Source organism: Monodelphis domestica, chromosome 1 (assembly GCF_027887165.1).
Source record: "Monodelphis domestica isolate mMonDom1 chromosome 1, mMonDom1.pri, whole genome shotgun sequence".
Lineage (NCBI taxonomy): Eukaryota > Metazoa > Chordata > Mammalia > Didelphimorphia > Didelphidae > Monodelphis > Monodelphis domestica.
The window spans coordinates 19,628,350-19,648,300 of NC_077227.1; the positions used below are offsets into that span (position 1 = coordinate 19,628,350).

The 19,951-nt window shown below is 42.8% G+C and overlaps 1 protein-coding gene across 2 annotated transcripts in view; it reads left to right on the plus strand.

Annotated features, from left to right (window-relative positions):
* The window catches only part of BICC1 (BicC family RNA binding protein 1), a 207,297-nt gene that overhangs the window by 153,400 nt on the left and 33,946 nt on the right, over positions 1 to 19,951 (plus strand). For both annotated transcript variants that reach the window (XM_001363815.4, XM_007478337.2), the window contains exons 4-8: positions 11,257 to 11,336; positions 15,956 to 16,114; positions 17,707 to 17,760; positions 18,381 to 18,575; positions 18,972 to 19,223. In XM_001363815.4, coding sequence (XP_001363852.1) covers positions 11,257 to 11,336; positions 15,956 to 16,114; positions 17,707 to 17,760; positions 18,381 to 18,575; positions 18,972 to 19,223 — 740 coding nt within the window. The remainder of the gene's footprint in view (positions 1 to 11,256; positions 11,337 to 15,955; positions 16,115 to 17,706; positions 17,761 to 18,380; positions 18,576 to 18,971; positions 19,224 to 19,951) is intronic.

The window sequence follows — 19,951 nt, forward strand, 5'->3', positions numbered from 1 at the left end:
ATTGTGGCCCAGTTTAGCTTGTTGGTGGAGATGGCTTTAGATTTCAGATGGAGCCTGCTCACAGTGGAAGCAAAGATCCTTATTTCAGGGCTTAGGGTCAGTTCAGGCAATTTAAGGAAAGTAAACCCTGCTTTTACTTATGAAGCAAGAGAGAAAGGAAGAAAGGAAAGAAGAAAGGAAGAAGGAAATAAAAGAAGAAAGACAGGAAGAAAGAAAGAAGGGAGGGAGGGAGGAAGAAAGAAAGGAAGGAAGAAAAGAAGGAAGGGAGGGAGGGAGAGAGGAAGGAAGAAGGAAGAAAGGAAGAAGGAAATAAAAGAAGAAAGGAAGAAAGAAAGGAAGAAGAGGGAGGGAGGAAGAAAGGAAGGGAGGGAGGGAGGAAGAAAGAAGGAAGAAAGGAAGGAAGAAGGAAGAGAGAAAGAAGGAAGGAAGGGAAGGAGGGAGGAAGAAAGGAAGGAAGAAAGAAGGAAGAAGGAAAGAAAAGAAGAAAGGAAGGAAGAAGGAAGGAAGGAAGGGAGGGAGGGAGGAAGGAAGAAAGGAAGGAAGAAGGAAGAGAGAAAGAAGGAAGGAAGGGAAGGAGGGAGGAAGAAAGGAAGGAAGAAAGAAGGAAGAAGGAAAGAAAAGAAGAAAGGAAGGAAGAAGGAAGGAAGGAAGGGAAGTAGGGAGGAAGAAAGGAAGGAAGAAAAGGAGGGAGTAAGGAAGAGAGGAAGGAAGAAGGAAGAAAGTAAGAAAGGAAGGAAGAAGGAAATAAAAGAAGAAAGAAAGAAGGAAGGAAAGAGAAAGAAGGAAAAAAGAAAGATAGAAAATGAGCCATTTTTTCCCTCTTTCTCTTCCTTTCCTCTTTGGCTTTTATCTCGAATCTTGAGAACTCATGTATTTTTGAACCTTTGAGATGGGGAAGATGCATTAGGTGAGTTTAGTGTGAGAACACCAGGCCAGTGGCTGTGGTACCTGGGGCTTGAAGAGTGGGTTTGATGTTGGGCATCAGTCTGGGTGTGGACCTGCCAGTGCCCATGCCCGTTTAGCATTTGGTCACTAGATGGCAATCTTCTCCTTGGAAAGAAGTCCCGCTTTTCTTCGAGCCCCCATTTTCCCACTGGACTTTTTGTTTTGGGCTCTGGGAATCTGATTCAGTCCTTTTCCTTTGTCAAGGGCACCATTTGTATCTTTACGGGCATATAGCCTGGGAATTTGGGCTATGCAGCCGAGGCACAAGAAATCTTGTACCTAATCTCATAGACAGAAGGTTGGGACTCAGAGTGAAGGACTCGCTCAGGGAGCCAGCGTTTGAAGCCAGATTCCCAGATCCTGAATCCATTGTTTTCTTGGACAAAAAGCCAGGTGCTCTTCTATTGAGGGGCAGTTTAGGGTCCGCTGGGAGCTGAGCCACTCTTCCATGGCTAGCTGTGTGCCTTGTGCGAGCCACCTCCCTTCCTGACTGTTTTCTCATCTGTAAAATGAGGAGTGGAGACACTTTCATCTCTAAAACTAGGACCTTGCGGTCTCATCAGAGGGCTCTCTTGTTCTCTCCTGTGTTGCAGAGCAGATGACAAGCTCTCCACAGCTTTCATCCTGTGGGAGTCTGCTCTGTGTCATGGAAATTTTAATTTGATTTGCAAATTGTCAGGATTTGATGATGAGTAACTGGTGTTACTGGGGAGACCGTGTGGTACTCTGGGAATAGCAGTAGTAATAATAACAGCTGACATTTATATACGGGGCAGCAAGATGGCACCAGAGGGCACTGAGTGCCAGTCTTGGAGTCAGGAAGACTCATCTTCATGAATTCAAGTCTAGTTTCAGATGCTTCACTAGCTGTGGGACCCTGGACAAGTCACTTCACCCTGTTTGCCTCAGTTTCCTCATCTGTAAAATGAGCTGGGGAAGGAAATGACAAACTGCTCCAGTATCTTTGCCAAGAAAACCCCCAGTGGGGGCCTCCTGAACATTAGCAATACCAAAACAACATTTTTCTGGCACTCGTGGATTGTGCCTTCATAGCCTCACAACAACCCTGAGAAATCGATGCTCTTATTCGCTCCATCTGTAGTTGAGGAAACCCAGGCAGACAGAGCTTAAAATGACTTGTCTAGAATTACAAAGCTAATTAAGTGCTTGAGGCAGGATTTCCACTCAGATCCAGCCCTGTCTAATGCTTTATTTCACATAACCTTCCAGCTGCCATCAGAACCCAAGGATATAAATCCCAAGACTTGGGTTCACATTCTGACCCTAACTCCTTATTTCCCGTGTTCCTTTCGGTATGCTAACAGCTAACATTTATGTGGAGGTGCAAGATTTGCTGAGTTATTAGAGCTAGGTGGGGCCTTACAGATCATTTAAAACGTGTAAAGGGCTTTGGGGAGGGGAAGAGAAGGGAATCAATAGTTATCTGGTGCTGCCTCCTCTCTGCTGAGCATTTAACCCACTTTAAAGTGCTATAGAAATACTAATTGTTATTGATCTCATTTGAGCTACACAATTCTGCTATTATTACCCCATTTTACAGATGAGGAAACCGAGGCACAAAATACTACTCATAATGTTAGTACTTGATTACGTACTTGTGTATGACATGCCAGCCACCATGCTAAATGCTTTACAGACATGATCTCAGTTGACCCTCACAACAAGTGTAGGAGCTCAGTTCTGTTATCGCCCTTTTCTTGTTGTTGAACCACTTCAGTTATGTCTGACTCTTTGTGACCCTATTTGGAGTTCTCTTGGCAAAAATGACAGAGTGGTTTTCTTTTGAGTCCCTTCTCCCCAAAATGCCGAGTGATTTAAAATCCAGTGGTGTGTTTAGGGGCATTTGTACGTGTTTTCTCCAGGATAGAATGAGGGCAGGGATGGTTTCCATTCTGTTTTATATCCCCAATGACTGGAGCTTAGAGCCACAAAAGACTTCCAGCCCCCTGAAAGACTGCCTGTCTTTTTTCAGAGTTCTGGAATTCTATCTTCTACCTTGCCTTGTAGGAGGATTTCCTTCTCCTGCTTTGCAGCAAAGAGCTAATCCTATATCCTTATAACAGTTCCCCCTTTGCACAAAGCCAAAATTGTGTTGAAAACATTATTTTGGTATTTGTACACTAACAAACATATTTTCCTTAAACTAAAATTTCTTACCTAAAATAATAAACAATCTACACTCATCTATCTTATCCTATCCAATACCATCCTATCCTAGGGATTTTAAACAAGGAAAGGAAAAAGGAAGTTATACAATAAATAATTACAAAGTTCAAAATATAGATCAAATATATGCGAAAGCAAAACAAGCAAATAACATCAAACTCAAAATACAAAAACAAATTTCGTGCAAAACATTAAAATCATAAAATACAACTCTTACCAACTAATACAGAAAATTCTATTACTATTGCAATGCATAAACAGCAAATTTAGGAAAAATACAATGAACACAACATTGCATAAGTTAAAAAAAAATTAAACCAAGCTATCAAACTTACTTATGCAAATTACATTTAACAATAGATAAAAATTAAACATAATCCTATTCTATGTTAAGAGCTTATAAAATAGTAACTATTTACATAAGTTTTACATATATAAATATACATATATAATATATATACAATATGTACATGTATGATATATATACGGTTCATATTTACATGTTACATATATATATCCATACACTATAATACAATTAATTCTACAGTCCTAACTATAATATACACTATTTACATATGTATTTACAATTTGTGTGATATGTGATCTGTTATGTCATATGTGCTTTGTAATGTATGTTGCAATGTATTTTGTAATGTAACTCAGTATCTTACCTTATCTTATAATCTTAAACTCCAATCTATCAATCTGTAGCCCTATCTTAATAAAATCTCCTATCTACCTATACTACTTCTATTCTAAATTAACTAAATCCTATACTAACTTCTATACTAAGTAGCTAACTATTCTTTGTTAGTAACCAACTACTTTATAATTAACTATAGCATTGTTAGTACATAGATATACATTATTTCACTCATTCAACTAGTGAATCAATGTATCCTAATCATGTTTATATTTTGTGTATGCATTTGTTATGTTGTTATTCATGCTATGTTATGTTGTGTTATGATAGTGTTATGTTAGTGTTACTGTTGCATGTAATATACATACAAAAACTTCAGATATTTCTTTTTCTCATCTTGTTTGAAGAATTCTTCCTCTCCAAAATTCATGGTAGTTATATGTATTGATGAATGCTTATGAATATATGTTATGTTATATTACATTACCCAAATTCCTTAGAACCATTAGTCCCTCAATCACTTGATCCTCTTCATTGAAAATTCTCTTCAAAATCTTTATCTGCTTAATATTTTTATAAGTCTTTTAGTCTTTGTACAATGTCCATCAATTTTCTGAATCCTGTTCTTCAACTGCAATGTCCTCTTCCATCCAAATGTCCTCTTCCACTGGAATGGTCCTCTCCTTACTGATCTTTTTGGCTGCAGACTCTATTTGACTGATGAATCTCAGTTTTCCACCAACTCCTTTTAGTTTCTTCTTCAACAATTTCTACATTTTCATTATCAATTCCATGGGCTAATTTACTATGTGAACAATGATACTACGGATCTCTTTCTAATACTTTCACTAAAGATGGTGAATAATATCAAGTCTGGATTTTCAATGCGAGTGTCTTTCAGATCTATACTAGGCATATTCACTAGATCTACTACTTCCACACTTATGTAATGGTTCACCATTCTTTGGCAAATCAGGAAGAAATATAGCTGGATTTAATGCACTACACCTCCTCAACTGGATGTTCTCACTACCCAGAAGAATAATTTCATACTTAGAAGTTCATTGATCTGAATAAGCTTGAGTATGAAATTTCCTCATTAATGCTTCTGTTTTATATAAACAATATATAGTCAGTGGACATCCCAAAACGAAATCTGCTGACTTCTGGACTAACACTGCAGCAGCAGCTACACCCCTTAGACAAGGTACAGTACCAGCAGGAATTGGATCAAGCTGACAACTACAATATCCAATTGGACGATAACTTTGTCCTAAAGTCTGTGTCAGTATCCCAGAAGCATTACCTTTGGTTTCATTAACAAAGAGTTGAAATGGTTTTTATAGTCGGGGATACCCAAAGCTGAAGCAGATAAAATGGCTTCTTTAGGCTTACTTAAGGCTTGAAGATGTTCAGACTTTAGTTTTAGAGGTTCATGTTCTGTATTTCTGGTTAAATGTTAGACATTATGTTAGTTCACTATATCCAGGCATCCATTGTCTACAGAAACTACTTGTTCCAAGATCAGCTCTGAGTTGCTTTTTTGGTCTTAGGAGCACTCAGTTTCTGGATATCAGCTATTCTTTTCTGTGTTATACTTCTTGAACCCTCTGATAACACAAAACCTAGATATTGTACTCTCAGCAAAACCCATTATAATTTTGCCTTGGAGATTTTATGCCCATGCTTATATAATTCTAACAAAAAAATCTTGCTATCTCTCAGACACACCTTAGCATTTGGGGATGCAAGAAGAATATCATCCACAAAATGCACCAATTTACTTTCTTTGAATTTTATAGTTTTTAGATCTCTATTCAGAATTTGCGAAAATTGGCCAGGTGAGTCTGTATAACCTTGAGGTAAACAAGTCCATGTCCTATGTGTTTTCTCCCAGGTAAAAGCAAAGATCTTTTGAGAATCCTCATGAATTGAAATTGAGAAAAAAAGCTGAGCACAAATCTACCACAGTGAAATATCTTGCATGACTTGGAATGGAAAAAATTATAGTAGCTGGACTTGGTACAACAGGATGAGTTTTGATTACATAATCATTGACTGCACTTAAATCCTGGATAAAATGATATATAGGTTTGCCATTCTGATATAACTTTGACTTTTTGATTGGAAGAATAGGAGTACTAAATTCTGAGAAGCAAGGTATTATGATCCCTTGTTGGATTAGGGATTCAATGATTGGTCTTATACCATCCATTGCTTATTTAGTCAATGGATATTGAGGTACACAAGGAACTGACCCTTCCTTAGTCCTCACCATGATTGTAATAGCTGATTGAAATAAACCTACATCTGTGGAAGACTTTGACCAAAGATCCTTAGGGATATCCTCAGGTATTGGATAGATTGAACCTAAGTCACTCTCTGTACTGACTGAATCTAAGAACAGCAATGGAAAAGCTTTCAGAGATTCTTCCGCTAGATGTAATGAAATATTACCAGTTTTAGTACATTGGATTGTTGCCCTCAATTTACATAATAAATTGTTATCTAAAAGATTTATTGGGCATTCTGTCATATACAGAAATGCATACTCCACAGATAATGTACCTAAAGTAATCATTTTAGGTTGTAATTTTGCTACTCTCCGCATTTTACCAGTAGTACCCATTACTTCCATTTTACTAACAGCTCTACAATTTTCAGGAAAACTTTGCAAAACTGACTTACTGGCGCCAGTATCAACCAGAAGGTCATAAATCTGATCTCTAATAGTTACAGACACATGTGGTTCTGTACTATTTGGTGGTTAAAGTGTTTCCAACGTTGGTGCTAACACAGTAACATCAGTACAAAGTTCAGTTATTTCCTGTCCATCCAAATTAACATCTGCTTGAATTTCTTGATATTCCCAGGATTTCACATCTTTAATACCTTCATCAGATTTTTCACTACTCTCATTGGTCTTTATAATCTCTACTGTGGTATCATTGTTCTCATTTATAATCACATTATCTTTATCCAATTTACAGTATTCATTATTTTCCATTATTTCACAATCATTAGAATTTTCAACTAATTTTACATTTAAATTGTCTTTTTCCTCACAATTATTAACACTAATTACATTTTATTTTGTTCCTTTCTTGTTATTTATAAATTCATTAACGTTATCTCCATTACATTAAATTCCATTTATTTCCAATCCATTTTCCTTTGATTATTCAAATACTTGAGAACTTTGGATACACCTTCATAATGAACATGCCCCTTTGTTCTGATCACTCTTATGTCCCCTAACCACTTGGTTGTATTTAGGTCTTGCTCCAGATTTTACTCATTCTTGCATTGTGTTCAAATCGGGTGTTTGAGCTCCCTGACAGCAAGCATTTGGACAATTATTACCATTATTCCTTCTTTGATAATAATAATCATTATTCAAATTATTATTTCTCCATTATTATTATATTGCCTATTGTATCCATTATTCCTATTGATTTGTCTAGAAAATTGTCCTCTGTATCTGTACTCTCTTACAAAATGTCCTACATGATTACATAAAAAAACACCTTGGGACTCCTGATCTCTTTTCTCTTGGTATGTATTGATTATTAGGTTGCATAGATCTAAGTTCTGCCACCACTTTTATTTCTTTGATCTCACTATCCCTGGCTTTACTCTCAGCATCCCTTAATTTCTCTTTAATATCTTCAATCACTGTATCTTTGTCATCATAAGATCTATCTTCATTATCTGAATATAGATATGTTGCTTTTCATTTTAATTTCTCCAAACTTAGCTCTTCTCCAGCCTGGACAATTGTTTTTTAAAAAATGCTTTATCATGGGCCAGGCATTTTTAACAAACAATTTTTTGATGTGGGCAGTGGTGTCTTCTGCCATCACATTGAGCCCTAAATTTAATTCTGTTGTTTCAGTAATTCTATCTAGGAAACTAGTTGGTATTTCATCTTGTTTTGGTTTTATATTTTCAAATTTTGACCATGCATGGAGATGCCTAGAGTGCCTTTTCATGACCTCAATTATTGATCTTCTGGCCTGCTTCATTAGTCTGTAATCAATAATAGAAATCATGTCCATATCCTCATAATTTTCTGGCTATGGGGTCAAAGGTGGATTATTCCTGGTCCCTTCAATAAATTCATTTCTCTCTCTCTTAGTGAGCAATTTCAATAAGAAAGAATCAACGTAGTCTGGGTCAAAGATTTTAATCGCCCTTGGGAATTTTTTATGACCTTATTTGGCTGGTCAAAAAGGTGAGGGGTTCTATGCTTGATTGTTTCCAGGTCTTCTGGAATGAATAGCTTATAGGTCTTAATTTGCAATATTCCATCCTGAGAAATGACTGGTATGTCTCTTAGAGGAAACAGATTAACTTGGGTCTTATTTAATTCTGCATTCTCTTTTTCTAATCTAGATTGTTTTTTAACATTTACATTGTCAATTATATCATTTTTCTGTAAACCATATATGACACCATTATTTTGCATCATTCCATCCTTAATAGTTTGTTTCATAGCTTCAAGTTTAGTTTGCATTATCAATAACATTTGTTTCATTTCTGAATCTCTGGTCAGCCATTGTACTATTGCCTTTATTAGTCTATTGTTGAGGGGTATCTAAACTCCTCCTAGATGACAACTAGATAGTGACAATTCCAAGGTATTAAAGCACACATGTGTATACACACACACACACACACACAAACACACACACACACACTTTTTGTGGTTGTTTAGTCATTTCAGTTGTATCTGACTCTTCTGACCTTATTTAGGGTTTTCTTGGCAAAGATGCTGGCCAGGTTTGCTATTTCCTTCTTGAGATCATTTATAGATGAGGGAACTGAAGCAGATAGGGTTAAGTGACTTGCCCAGGATAACACAGATAATTACTGTCTGAGGTTGGATTTGAACTCAGGTCTCCTTGCCTCCAGGATCATTGTGCCACCTAGCTGTCCACTCCCACACACATAGACTCAGACCTCAAACCAATCCCCTTTTCCAAAGCCCTCCTCCAATCTAATGCCGTCTGTTATGGCATACAGAGATGGTCTGTGTAAAAATTAAATTATTTCTCTAATAATAAAAATATTATATTTTATGAGGTTTATTAAGGATTATTAGAAATCAAGGAATAAAGAGGATACAAAATAAAAACCACATGCCCATGGCTGATTAGCCCATTTAAAATCCCCGCACTTAGCTTACCACTATACTGGCTACATCATTGCAAAGGAAGAGAATGTGGGAGGCGTTACTGCTACTTAAATACTAATAATGTGATCTCCCCAATGTGGAGACTGTAAAGGGTGAAATTATGGTTGAGACTGAAAAAATCTAAATTTAAGTGGTAACCAAGGGAAATCCAAAATAATAAAATACCCAAGTCAGCTGCCAAATTTTATGGTGATTTAATTGATATAGTAGAGAAGATTTTAAGAAGAAGGAGGAAGGAAGGGGCTAGTACTGGGCAGGAAGATAGAACATCTAGAAAGTAAGGTTTTGAGTGTGAAGGAGGAAAGAATCAGCCTGACCTCCAAAGAGCCTTAGCTAAGATGCCTGAACTTGAAATCAGCTCCGGGGCAAAACTCACCACCCAACACTCCAAGATGTAGGAATGCTTAGCATGCTGCCATCCAGAGTCATTTTTCTAGGGAAAGAGAGAGAGGCAGAAACTGACGTGCCTTATATGGACATTTTTACATCACTTTTCTGCATCTCATCTGTACCAATGAGGACTTAGTTTGACTTAGGACAGCCCAGAGGTCTGCCCTTTTTTTTTTTTTGCACATGTCTGTTGAAGGCTATCTCCTCAGATACTTAAATCTTGAGTTTGATGCAGACCTTTCAAAATCTTGTTAAACCGAGTAGGGTGGAAATGTGTAGTTTCTAAGGCCTGATTCTGTTATTCCAAGTATCTCCATTGATATTGATCAGGAAATAGCTAAATCAGATCTTCTAAAGATTGGTCTGATTAGGGTTTTAAAATTCAAAAGACTCAGGAGAGATTATAGGGAATTCTGGGAAATGCCAAGGACTTCTGGGGATTGAAGTCTAGGGTTCAAAATCTCCATTTATATACCTGGAACCCAAGGTCTGCCTGGCCCAACTGAGTTGGGGAGACTTGCTTTCAGCCTCACATTATATTGGACCGTCCATCGTCTGAGGCCTGGCCTAGGCTGGGGTAGAGCAGTCCATCACTAGGTGCACTGGGTCTAGGGTAGATTTCAGGGAAGTCATGCCTGCAGGGGGATAAAATGGCAGCTTCATGTCACTGATCCTCCCAGAAATTTGGCATTTCCTTCCATTCTGAAAAGCTCACTCCTGAGAGGGGTTCTGCAAACTTCACCAAGCCACCAAGGCAAGACAGTAGGCATTTATTCATCACTTACTGGGTGCCAGACTCAATATGAAGCCAAACAAATACAAGCCGAGAGAAAAAGGGTCCCTTCTCTAGGAGTGTCTCTCTTTGTGGAGGATGACAAAGGGGCCAAGAAAGAGCTGACAGAGGAGGGGAGGGCACCCATCAGAGGGCCATGGTGTGGCTGAAGAGTCAAGAGGGTAATAAAATGGAGGCCCTGGGAGGGACTCACTGATGGTGGAGGGAGATTTTCAGGGAGGGATGTTCTTGGTGAAGGAGGTCTTCCTGGATGGACGTCTACTCAGGAGGCTTCAGACTCAGAGGGAAGTTCTAGGGTGAAATGGAGGCAGAGACCGGAGGCAAAGTCAAGAGAGTCAGAGGCACAGCCAGGGGGCACAGAGTGCCACCCAGTGACGCGGGGTTCCACGATACACATAAATACTGTTAGGAATGCTTGTCCTAGAGGGATGGGGCAAGACCTATTTTGGTGTCAGGAATACCCTCAACAGCCAAGTCTTTGATTCTTGAAGTGTCCAGATGAAGTCTGGGCCAATATAAGCCCGTACATGTGACCACAAACTCAGCGGAACCTTTGGCCTAAGGACCTTATGTGCTGTTGATGTCCATCTTGCCTTTATCATCTCCTGCTCTGCGTGTATTTTGTGTGAGAATACAGCATCCTATTTTATGTGGAAACCAAATAAGATGATTCAGTGACTTCCCAGAATGGGGAGAAAATTGTGGGAGAGAGGGGGGGCATTTGAAGGCTGGCCAAATTCTGGTTCTCTGCAGCAGGGACACAACTTGACAAAGCCTGGTTAAGAGTGGGTCTGTTAAATTGTAAATGCTGTGTTTTATTGTTGCTGATCAACGTTAGAGTCAGCCATCTTGATCATGGGGAACAGACGGAGGAACACATCTCTCTCCTCCCATGAGAGGTTGGGGCTTTGGCTGAGTTTTACTCAGTTGCTTTCTTGTTAGTAAAAGGGGAGGATTTGGGGATGATGGGGTGAGGGGTGGAATCCAGGGCTGTAAAAACCAAGGGTATCCATAAACCTTGGTAAACTAGTCAGAATCCAAGAATTGGTGGGAAGGGGTTCACGTGTGTCATTTTCTTTTTCTTTTTTCCCCCTCTTGTAGATCCTCATATTAAAGTTTCTGGAAAGAAGGAAAATGTTAAGGAAGCCAAGGAAAAGATCATGTCTGTCTTGGACACCAAAGTAAGTCTGTGTGCTGCTATGACTGGGGTACGAGGCAGCTTCTTTGGGAGGGCTCCATCTCCCTTGAGAGAAAGCCTATGCGAGGAAGACAAGTCGGAGCAAGGGGACCTTCTCTAGTTCCTTTTTATCAGGCAAGACAGAATCCCTAATCTCTCTTTTCTAGGAAGATTCCCTAGGGTGGGGCATTTCTTGGATTTCTTAGGAATAAAGAAATGAGGTTGGAGGTCTGGGGAATAGATCAAAACCCAGAAAGAGGAATATTCAATATATTTGAAATAAATCCTCTCAACAAGTCAGAGTAAAGGGATCATGGATTTAAAGGATGCGCCTCCTCTAAGGACACTGGGCAAAGCTTTTTCTAAACAATCTCCGAGTCTTACAACATCTCAGTACTTCTGATAGTCTTATTCCCATTTTATAGATGAGGAGCCTGAAGGTTAGAGAGGTGAATGGTCTGATCATACAGAGGCAGGATTAGAACCCAGTTCTTTATGATTCCAAGTTCAATACTGTATACACTAGACACATTGTCTCTGCATGACTTCCTGCCAGGAAGAAATCAAGTGGATTGACCTCGGATGTATTAGATTAGGAAGGAACCTCAGAGCCAATTCCAGCATTTTATAGCTGAGGAAACTGAGGCTCCTGACATGAAGTGACTTTCCCAGGGTCACACTGGTAATGGATCAATACTTCCATCTCTCTCCTTAGCTGTTTTTTCAGCTCCAGCTGTCTTCTGGATAGTTCGAGTGGGATTTCTTCTTCTTCTTCTTCTTCTTCTTCTTCTTCTTCTTCTTCTTCTTCTTCTTCTTCTTCTTCTTCTTCTTCTTCTTCTTCTTCTTCTTCTTCTTCTTCTTCTTCTTCTTCTTCTTCTTCTTCTTCTCCTTCTTCTCCTTCTTCTCCTTCTTCTCCTTCTTCTCCTTCTTCTCCTTCTTCTCCTTCTTCTCCTTCTTCTCCTTCTTCTCCTTCTCCTCCTTCTCCTCCTTCTCCTCCTTCTCCTCCTTCTCCTCCTTCTCCTCCTTCTCCTCCTTCTCCTCCTTCTCCTCCTTCTCCTCCTTCTCCTTCTTCTCCTCCTCCTCCTCCTCCTCCTCCTCCTCCTCCTCCTCCTTCTCCTTCTCCTCCTCCTCCTCCTCCTCCTCCTCCTCGTTCTCCTTCTCCTCCTTCTCCTTCTCCCTTAAGCTTAAACAGTCTCGAACTGAATGAATGGACTTTGCTTTCTAGGTTAGCAAGGTCACCATCTTCCCTGTGACCCAGACACTAGAACTCCTCAGTCATCAACTGTGACCTTTCTCCCTCTCTCATCCTGGACATCTAGCCAGTTACCGGGTCCTGTCCTTTCTGCCTCCCCAGCATCAATCACTTCTGACGCCTCACTTGCCCTCTCGATGCCATCTACTTATTGTCCAGCCACTGAGCTGGTCTCCATGACTCTGGTCTTTGCTTTGTCTCGTGCATCCCCTTCCCAGCTGCCAATGTCCTCCTCCTCATGCCATGATCTAATTGGGCTGTCCCTCTTTAGTGGCTCTATTGACCTCCTCAGCCTGGCATGGAAGGCTTTCTGTAGCCTGGCTACACACCTCCTTTCTAGCCTAATTTCCTATTAAACCCCCTCTCCCACCTGACCTTCCATGAGGAACCATAATGGAGACAGGAGGAGGGAGCCCATGCGTTGATGAGGGAGGATCAGGGCCAGATGCATGTATAATGGTGGTAAGACTTAGAAAGGAGATATCTCTTTCCCTGGAAAATAGGAAGGGTGAAGGTCTAGGCAAATGCTCTGAAATCTGGGGGTGTACAGTGGAAAGAAAGTCCTTTAAAAGTTTATCTGTAGGAATTTATACCCAATGACCGCTGGCAGAGTGAAGGAGAAGGTCCTTCAGTGGAGCGAGAGGAGGAGGATTGGGCAAATTGGGAAGAGGTGCTGGCCGGAATGCCATCAGGTAGAGATGAGAGCCGGTCTTCAAGGTGACCGACTCATGCTCTGCCTCTTGTGGCCACAGACTTGTTATGTCACCTTTTGGTGCTCCCAGATGGCTCTCGAAGACTGTAGGAGAGAGTCCTTGTCTGGACAAGACTTCAGAGCCAGAAAGAGAGAGAGAGAGAGAGAGAGAGAGAGAGAGAGAGAGAGAGAGAGAGAGAGAGAGAGAGAGAGAGAGAGAGGGGGGGGGGGGGGAAGAGGGGGGAAGAGACAGAGGGAGAGAGACAGAGAGGGAGGGAGAGAGAGAGAGAGAGACAGAGAGACAGAGAGAGAGAGATGAATGAAGGGATTAGGGGTCCTCCTGTTGAATTTGGGGAGCACAAATCTCTACTGAGTAAAAGAGAGGAAGATGCCATGTTCTCTTGATGCTTGTGGCACGGAAGGAAGAGAGAACGTGGCTGGTCCAGTGATGTGTGTGTGTGGATGGGGCAGTGGTCCATGGAGATGACCTAGTGATACCTGTGGGTGGTCCACTGATAGGTGTGGATTGTCCATTGATAGAATGAGAGTTTTCTGGTAGGCTGAAGTGGCGGGAAATGAATGCTAAATCGATAAGCACTGATAATCACTAAGAAATAATACCCGCAAGAGGGTAAGAGTGATGAGTTAGGTGGCGATGGGCACAGTGAGGTGACTGGCCTTTGGGTTCAAGAGATGCCAGCTCATGGTGGAGAAGGAGTGTGCTTGTCTGAAGGCAGATTTAGGAGGAATAAAGGCCTAGAAGAATGGGGAGCAGGTGAGATGTGTGGCTAGGGGAGAGCGCGTTCAGGCTTCAGGATGTCAGAGGGGTGCCAGTGGTCCAGGTGATTTGTGTTAGTGTTTAAAGGGAATCAGGTTCAACCCCTGAGAAGTCAGGAAGTTTATGAAGAAGTCTGGTTTCCCCCTAAGACTTCATAGTATTTGGGCTTTTTATTTAGTCTGTGAAAGACTGTATGATTGTAGAATAAATATTTTGATCCTCTTGTAAGTGACCAAAGACAAATGAGCTAGACATATTCTCTTACATATTATAACTCTTATGACCTGTAAAGGATAGACAGTCTCTCATGATGAGACTCCAGCAGAGACTCTTTCTGAGGTCTTTGACTGAAGATTTTGATTTAAATGCCAGTAATTTGGCTTTTATTCTTATTTTCCCCATGTGGCAGTGTTACCTGCTGTGTGGGAGCTCTCTCTATTTGCCTCTCTCTCTCACTCCTCCCTGCCTTCTTTCCTTCTTTTTCTCTTTTCCTCCTTCCTTCCCTCTGTGCTATTCTGGACCATTCTCTTTCCTTTGATTTCCCATTCTCTTTCCCTCCTCTTCCTCCCCTTGTCTTTTGCCCTTTACTTGTTCTCTCCCCTACCCTCCTCCTTTTCCTTCCCTTCTCTCCTTCTTTTTTTCCTTCCTTCTGCCCGGTTCTCCTCTCTCTTTTTGCTTCTCTTCATCTCATCCCCCTTCCCTCCTTCTCCTTTTCCCTTCATCTGCCCAGGCCATCCCCATGTCTAGAATGGGCTCCCTCCTCATCCCACTTGGAAGAATCTCTGGTATTCCTTCAGGGCCCAGGTATCACCTTCCCCTTGAAGACTTCTCTGCTCTTTTTCCTGAGTAGCTGCTAATGCAGAAACAAAGAACTGAACTTGTATTTATTATGCCTGATATGTGTGGCTTTCCCTGATGGAAGGCAGAGGCTGCTTCATTTGAGACTTTGAGGCCTTAAAGCCTGGCATAGGGCTTGGCACATTATAGTACCAATCAAGTGTTTGGTGATCGACCAATTGATCCCTTCATTCCTTTTTTCTGTTCTTCCCTCCTCCCTTCTTCCCCTTGTCCTCCACTTCCTTTCTGCCTCATCAGTGAGTCCTGCAGTACATACATTTTTCCAGTGTGACATAGATTCATCTGGAAGTGTTTAGACTGTCCCCTGAGCTCCTTAGCAAACCCCTTCCTCGTTTCCTCGTTTGGGGCTCTATTTTTAGCTCCAGCTTTCTAACACTGACAAAGTCTTGTAGAGGATCAGCAACAGCTTCCAGGCAGCTCATTCAGGGTTCTCATCTGGCCTGAGTTATTTGAACTAAATCACTCACTCCATCTACTGAGGGGAAAACATGTCATCTCTCCATGTTTGTCGCAGACCTCATTTAAGGCTCTATTTTTCCCAAAGAAATCATCTGGAGGAGAGATCATGGCATGGCATTTCCACCCCATGCCCTATAGCGAATCTATATCATGAGGAAACATAGGGTAGGGCAGCTGGGTGGCTCAGTGGATTGAGAGTCAGGCACAGAGATGGGAGGTCCTTGGTTCAAATATGACCTCAGACACTTCCCAGCTGAGTGACCCTGGGCAAGTCACTTGACCCCATTGCCTAGCCCTTACTGCTCTTCTGCCTTGGAACCAATAAACAATATTGATTTTAAGATAGAAAGTAAGGTTTTTTTTTTTTAAAGAAAATGGCAATTGTAAAGGATTTTTTTGGTTGTTAAATGTGTATCTTTGGAACTTTTTATTGAGAGAGATGATAATGCCAACAAGAAGCTAGGTCTCTCTCTCTCTCTGGTTGCTTATCTTTCCATTGGAGGAAAAAGAGTTTCCAAGAAGTTCTCACTTTCTGGTGTTTTTTTAAATGTATTCAAGTTAATTAATATAGTTGTTTCTGTTCAGAGCAACCGAGTCACCCTGAAGATGGATGTTTCACACACAGAGCATTCTCACGTCATTGGCAAAGGTGGGAACAACATTAAAAAGGTGATGGAGGAAACAGGATGTCACATCCACTTTCCGGACTCCAATAGGAACAACCAAGCAGAAAAAAGCAACCAGGTGACTTCCCCCAACATTGCCTGGGACTCTGGTGGGGTGGCCAATGCCAGGGATGGCTCTCTGGTCCCTTCTGAGCCGAGGAAAGGCAGGAGATGAAGATATGTAAAACCTGGAGGGTTTGACATCCGCGGGGAGAATCGGGCTTAGTTAAATGGAGAAAATCAGAGGCAGGAAGGACATGGCAGGGGACGGTCTTGGGAATGGCTGCTGGGGCTTCGGGGAGGGGATGATGAGAGCATCTCCTGGCTGGACAAGAAAGGATGAGAAGCTGGAGCCATGCAGTATAGTCAAGGGATGTATAGATAGAAATGGTCAGGAGGGTTTCCTGGTCGGGTCGGGCATTGACAGAGCTGGCCCACAGGCTTTCTTAATGGAGCTCAGAAATCCTGGAGAAGGATTTGCCATGGGGTCCCTCCTGCCGGCTTTGAGCAAATTGCCTCGGGGGTCCTTAAGGCTCGGTTCTCAGGGAGCGAGGGAGGATGAGGGCTGTCTCTGGTCCTCAGCTGGCCACAGAAGCCACATGTTGTCCTTGTTGTGGGGCCTTTGCTAGAGAGGAAATGCTGGGACTTCCAAGCAGACCCCAGGCCGTTGTCCCTGTGCCCTGCTACAACAGTGGAGGACTTAAAACGGTATCCTAGCAACTGCTTCCTTTGTCATCCTCACCCTCCCTGCCGCCATCTTCAGAGAAACTCTCAAGTGCTTCAGGGTACCTCAAGGACCTCGTATGTCTCCTACCGTTGGAGCCTTCCAATGAGCCCATGAAGGAAGTCAGGGTACAGGCAATTATCCTTGTTGTACAGATGAGCAGACTGAGGCTCAGAGGAACCACAGAGCTTGGCCACATTGGACAGGAATGGGCTGGGGTTGAACGTGGGTCTTCCTGACTGCCTGTGCCCATTGCTCCAGGATGCCTCCTTCTTGGAGCAGAACCAATGCAATCCTTCACCTGTAGGGAGTAAGAGATAGGTAGGTGGCTTTGCTGGATGCACAATTAGCCAGACCTGGGTTCAAATTCAGCTTTTGAAACTTAAGCAGCCGTGTGATCGCTGGGCTGAAGGTTATTTAAACCCGATTGATAATATGGGAATGGCGACACTTCAGGGTAGTTTGGAGACACTGAAAGCATCTGCCGGTGCCGGTGGCTTTTCAAGGCTTCTCATCTATATGATCCCCTTTGATCCTATGGGGGCCAGGCTGGACGGGGCAGGGACAGGTAAGAACAGGTCTCGGGTGTGAACCGAGGGGGAAGGTGTAGCTAGAAGGACGCTATTTTCTGTGAAATGGAAATTAGGTCCAGGGGAGTGCTCCCTGGGAGGCAGCGTCTTGTCAGTGTCCCGAAGTTCCTGGAGCATCTTTGGATGGATCATCGCAGCCCACCCAGGCCTGTTGTGGCCATTGAGGGTTTGAAGTCCAGCAGAGGCCGGAGTCATTTCCAGCACAAAATGCCTCGCAGGGCTCTTACAGTCTCGTGATGGGACGAAGGCTGGTGGTGGAGGTCCAGACGCCTCCTGGGAGGGATCTGTGGTCCTTCAGAGACGTGGACTTTAATTGTGTCTGAAAGGAGCATCACTGTCTGTTTTCTGGTTTTTCAGGTATCGATTGCAGGACAGCCAGCTGGCGTCGAGTCTGCCCGAGTTAGAATTCGGGTAACTATTTATGTACTTATAATAATAACCCAAGTCAGTGCCAGTTTTACTAGAATGAGAAGAAGTGAGGGAAATAGTATCAGCCTCAAAATCATTTACTGCCATCTATGGCAAGTCTACAAGCTGCTCTTCCTTGGCTTGGCTCTCTTTTGGCCTGAACCAAACCAACTCCCTTGTCCCAGTCCCAGGACGCCGTCACTGCGGTCCTGTTGTGAAGAAATCCTTCTCTGAAAGCCCTCCTTTCTCTTGCCACTGGCAGTTGGGTTAAACCATTTGGGAATATCTCTCGTGGTGTGTGGACTGACTCCTTTGCCCCCATGATCTCATTCCTCCGGTCCCTGAAAGAATTCCTCTTTAGAGTTTTCTTTAATAAAATTCTCTCTGACAAAGATTGGAGATAATTTTATTATTGGAGGCTTTTAGCATCTGCCTCTGAGGGCACCATAGACCTTTGGGTGGTGCATTCTGGTGAGGCTCTGCCGCAGGACCTAAGCTAATTCTGCAGCAGAAACAAGAGCTGTTTTAGGAATCCCCCTTCCGGAAAGCATCCGTCATCTGGACCCTTCTACCCTGTTGGAGGCCATAACCTTCCTCTTGGCATTCTCCTCATCTCCTTCCAGGAGCTGCTCCCCTTGGTCCTGATGTTTGAACTGCCCATCGCTGGCATTCTGCAGCCCATTCCTGATCCCAATTCACCCACTCTTCAGCACATTTCACAAACGTACAACATTTCAGTATCATTTAAGCAGCGTTCCCGAATGTATGGTGCTACCGTCATTGTTCGAGGGTCCCAGAACAACTCCAGCGCAGTGAAGGTGAGTCCCACCCTGGTGCCCCAGGGCTTTTCAGGCTTGGTGGGGGAGAAGACCCACTTATTTTTACTATCTTCTACCCAGAATGTATCATTTCTTCAGGATTTTAAAAATATGATCCTAAACAGAGGTCCATAGGCTTCCACATACTTTCTGAGGGGCCCCTAGTAGAAAAAGGGAAGAATCCTTAGTCTAGGGTGTCCCTTATGTCACACGTGAACAGCAAGTGCCCACTGGCATTTAGAGGCTTCCTGAACAACAGGCTTTCTGTCTCTTCCACTGCTTTAGGATTTGGAGAAGAGGTTCCATTTTCAGAAATGCCAAAAGCCCTGTAGCCTCCCACCTGGCCCTTTGGGTAGATGGGTTGTCTGGCCCTTATCCCCTGTGTTTCCCCCCCAGGAAGGGACTGCCATGTTGTTGGAGCATCTTGCAGGGAGCCTGGCGTCTGCCATCCCTGTGAGTACCCAGCTAGACATCGCCACTCAGCATCATCTCTTCATGATGGGTCGAAATGGAAGCCACATCAAGCAGATCATGCAGAGGACTGGTGCTCAGATCCACTTTCCTGACCCCAATAACCCACAGAAGAAATCCACTGTCTACCTCCAGGGCACCATCGAGTCTGTTTGTCTTGCGAGACAATATCTCATGGTGAGTGCCTGGGGAAACATGGTGGAGGCCCCTAATGTGCCTCAGGGGTTGGAGCTAGTATAGATTCCAGGGTGGTACATTGTACAGATGTAGCAAATGAAGTCACCAAGATGGCGCCATGGAACGGGTTTGGAGCCACAGGGCTTGGTTTCAAATCCTGGCTCTGCCCCTTCCTTCCTGTGTGACCCTGGGGAAGTCCTCTCACCCCACCTGGGCCTCAGTGTCTCCATCTCTAAAACAAGAGCAGATGGACCTCCCGTCTCCGGACCTGGCACTCTAGCCACTGTGCTACCCAACTGCCCCCTTACCTCAGCCAGAGTGCCCTGTTCTAATGAAATTGTAGCCTGAAACCAAAAAGGGAAATGTTGAGTTGCCAAACTAGCATTGAATAGAGTTGTATTTGTACTTAGGAGACCTGGAAGGTAGAAAGTTTACATCTTCACTAGAAAAAAAAAGTTCAGAAAAGAAATATTTGGGTGTCGTTGACAAAACAAGAGGCTGCTGGATGCCTTAGAATTCATCTGGCCTTCTCCCAGGCTGTCCGGCTCTCAACCTGCATTTCCTGTGTTGACTTTCCAACACTGGGCCAAACCGAGCTCTAATCCCCAAACTGAAGGCCAGGATCCTGGGCCCACATAGCCTCTGAGGACGATCACCTTCTGTCTGGGTCCTGTTTCCATTCCAAGTGCTCGTCTTGTCCCGACCTTTAGTGATATTTGCCGGAATGA